General features: G+C 35.1%; 1 protein-coding gene across 1 annotated transcript; it reads right to left on the bottom strand.

Moving 5' to 3' along the window:
* Nucleotides 1–616: 616 nt before the first annotated feature.
* Nucleotides 617–2,624, bottom strand: LOC110877041 (probable polyamine oxidase 5). Its single transcript, XM_022125198.2, has one exon. It carries the CDS (start codon nt 2,491–2,493, stop codon nt 868–870), a length of 1,626 nt encoding a protein of 541 aa, XP_021980890.1. The 5' UTR covers nt 2,494–2,624; the 3' UTR covers nt 617–867.
* Nucleotides 2,625–3,375: the final 751 nt, after the last annotated feature.

Below are 3,375 nucleotides of genomic sequence, written 5' to 3'. Positions count from 1 at the left end.
CATTATTTATTAGTACTCATCTAATTTGGAATAATAATAATAGTAATAATAATAATAATAATAATAATAATAATAATATAATAATAATAATAATAATAATAATAATAATAATAATAATAATAATAATAATAATAATAATAATAATAATAATGTAATGCTGTATCAATTACCACCCTTTCTTATAAAACTATCTTGCTTAGAAAAGGATACATAAGAAACCAACTATGAAGAGAAAGAAAACAAACAAGACAGCAACATCCAAACTAATGAGATCAAAAGCTTTCTTTATAACTTATCGAAACGGTAAAGATAAGTTATCCTTTGTCCCAAACTCGGATCTATTTATTAATCTTATTATATATATAACATTCTGTATATTACTATACTATACAGTACAAGTCTATGCGTAGATAAAAGAAGGCGATCTAAAATCTTTTCTTTCGTAGCTCAAAATACAAAATGAGTTGCGCAAAAACGATAATGCATAAATGTACAAGATAATATTAATATGAGAGTTTTGCTTGAGTGTGAGAATTTTGCTTTTGGAGAAAGAGGCTTTATTAAAGATGATTAGAAACATAATTAACAAATCCAAAGAGATCAAACATGATTAATAGAAAACTAAAAAAAAGCTTCTTTATTAACAAATCCAAAGAGATCAAACAAGATTAATAGAAAACTAAAAAGAAGCTTCTTTATAACCCACCCATCTTGCAAATGTCTCCATCTCTCCCTTTCATTCCCCAACATTGAGAAAGATGATCACTACAGAAAAAGGGTAATTTAAAAAAAAAATAGAAATAAGGAAATTATAAAATTACAAAATAACAAAATTACAAAATAACCCTCCTCCATAGTATTATAATTCTAATCCATACATTGATAGTGTTCAAGTAGCCTATTGGCTTCTCTAATCCCACTAAAATAAGCACCATGAGTTGTAGAATAATGAGTTCTATGTGTTGCTTCTCCTGCAAAAAGGATTTGAAGTGGGTGTGAACCACTTTTGGTCAATGGCTCAGCCAATGTGTCCATGTCACAACCACTTGAACCAACTGCAATGTAACTATATGAACCCAAAAACAGTGGATCATTCCCCCATTTACTCTTTAAAACCTTAACAAGATTCACTTTCGACGAGTTCTCGATCACATTCCCATTACACTGTTCATGGGAATCGGATGAATTCGATAAAAACGTCGATAAAGTTGTGGAGACTTCATCACGAATCACTTCATCCGAAAGTGTTTCGAGCTTAAGCGCTTCTTCACCTGCAAACCAAGATAATAACACTCTCGATTTCTTATAAATCGGCCACACCGTAGCCGTTCTTCTAATCCACCATGGGATTTTCGGATTCTTAACTTCGGAATCGCTTCGATGGAATACCAGTTGTAGAAACGGGAATTGGTCGGTAAAATCGGGGCTTAGTTCCATGAAAAGCTTGTTAACAAGACCATACCCAAGTCTTGAAATGGCTTCGATTTTGTTATTCGGAAGCGGTGGACTGAATTTAAGCATACCCGAATCGTCGGAATCATGGATTCCGGCTTTGAGTACACCTAATGAGACTGTGACAATAACATGGTCTGCTGATATTATTGTGCCATCAAGAAAGTGTAGTTTCACTGGTCTTGTATCATCATGACCATTTTCTATTGTTTGAACATCACTTTCAGGGTGCCACTCAATTTTACACACTTTTTTCCCTAATTGAATGACCCCACATGGTAAAACAGATGCTAATGATTGTATAATGCTTGAGTATCCTTTAGCAATGGTGACTTCTTCACCTGGACACATAACATACTCACTCTCTGCATTATAATCAAGATTATACAAATCATTAGCTGATGTGTATGTCCTTTGAGTGTTTTCTTGCATTGCAAAGATTGCTTCTTCCAACATCTTCCTATTCCCATTCCCATACCCATACCCATTCCCATTCCCATTCCCATACTCATTCCCATACCCATTCACCTCTTCCTTTTCCTTTCTTGATTCCAATCTCCAATAATCTTCAAGACCTTTTCTAAGAAAAGACCCAACACTCCCATTCCCATTCCCATGCCAATTCCCATCCTGCCCACCATTCCCAATTCCATTACTTTTTCCTTGAGCAAAATCCATAAGATTCTTGAAAAGATTTGAAACAGGATCAACTAAAGATGGATTTAAGACAAACCCATTTTCAGAAATGGTGATAGGATCATCAAGAAACCCATCCATACACTCCCAAGGCTCATCTGATTCCATGGAATTGGATTCCATAGCTATTTTATAAACAGGGCTACCTCCAATTCCATGGATCCAAGTGGCCCCCATTTCAATTCTATCACCACCAAACTCTGAGGTGTTAATCCTCCCCCCAATTCTATTCCCACCTTCAACAACACAAACCTCAAATGCCCCTTTTTTGTAAAGCTTGTTTGCAGCTGTTAAGCCAGCCATTCCAGCCCCAACTATCACTATTCTTGGCTTCTTTACCACCATTTTGCAATAAAGGTTTCAACTTTATTCAAGAAAATTGAAAAAGATTTGTGGGTTTTTGAGGAAAGTTGATTTGTTATGTGGGTCTTGTAGAAAAGATGATGAATTGAGCTTATGCTTAGGGTTTAGCTATGGAGAGAATATTTATAACAAACGGTGGTGAGAGATTTTGGTTTAACAATTTATAATTTCTCTAAGGCACTGTGGACTGTGGAGTGTGTGCCCGCATTTTTTTTTACTTTATTAAAAATTAAAAATGTTTTAGATGTTAAGTTTTATGTCTAACTGGTATTAACCTCACCCGGGTTATGATGGAGGCGTAAAATCGTGTCAGGTAGTACCAGTGGCGTTGCACCATCAGTGACTACCAATACCAAAAAAAGCTCATATTAAATAAAAAATAAAAAATAAAAAACGAAAAAAAATATAACATAACAAAAAGTAGATGTAGAAACGTTGAACCATACAAGCGAAACATAAAGCATAGAAAACAATAATTGAGTCGATCTAACACCAGCATGTTGCAACGGAGTCATAAAACAGGGAAAAAATAGACGTAAAAATTAGGGCTGTGAATTGTGGACGCGACCCGAAAATACGACACAAACCTAACATGAAATTCGGGGGTTTAGGTTTAGTCTAAAAAGGGTTCGGGTCAATTTCAAATTGAACCCACGAACCTGTTTAGCTAAACGGGTCAGGTTCGGGTTAACTCGGTCGGGTTGACGGGTTAACCTGTTTAACCTATTTAGGGAGTTATAGTGGGAGCCTTTATTTATAACATATTTGACGAGGTGTGACCCGCATCGGTCAATCCGACCCGGTTACAACCTATTATTTTAATATAAATATAAATGATTATTCTAGAACGTTCCATATCTGCAT

Source organism: Helianthus annuus, chromosome 9, assembly GCF_002127325.2.
Source record: "Helianthus annuus cultivar XRQ/B chromosome 9, HanXRQr2.0-SUNRISE, whole genome shotgun sequence".
In the NCBI taxonomy this organism is placed as follows: domain Eukaryota; kingdom Viridiplantae; phylum Streptophyta; class Magnoliopsida; order Asterales; family Asteraceae; genus Helianthus; species Helianthus annuus.
This window is presented reverse-complemented; position numbering and strand designations above follow the sequence as displayed.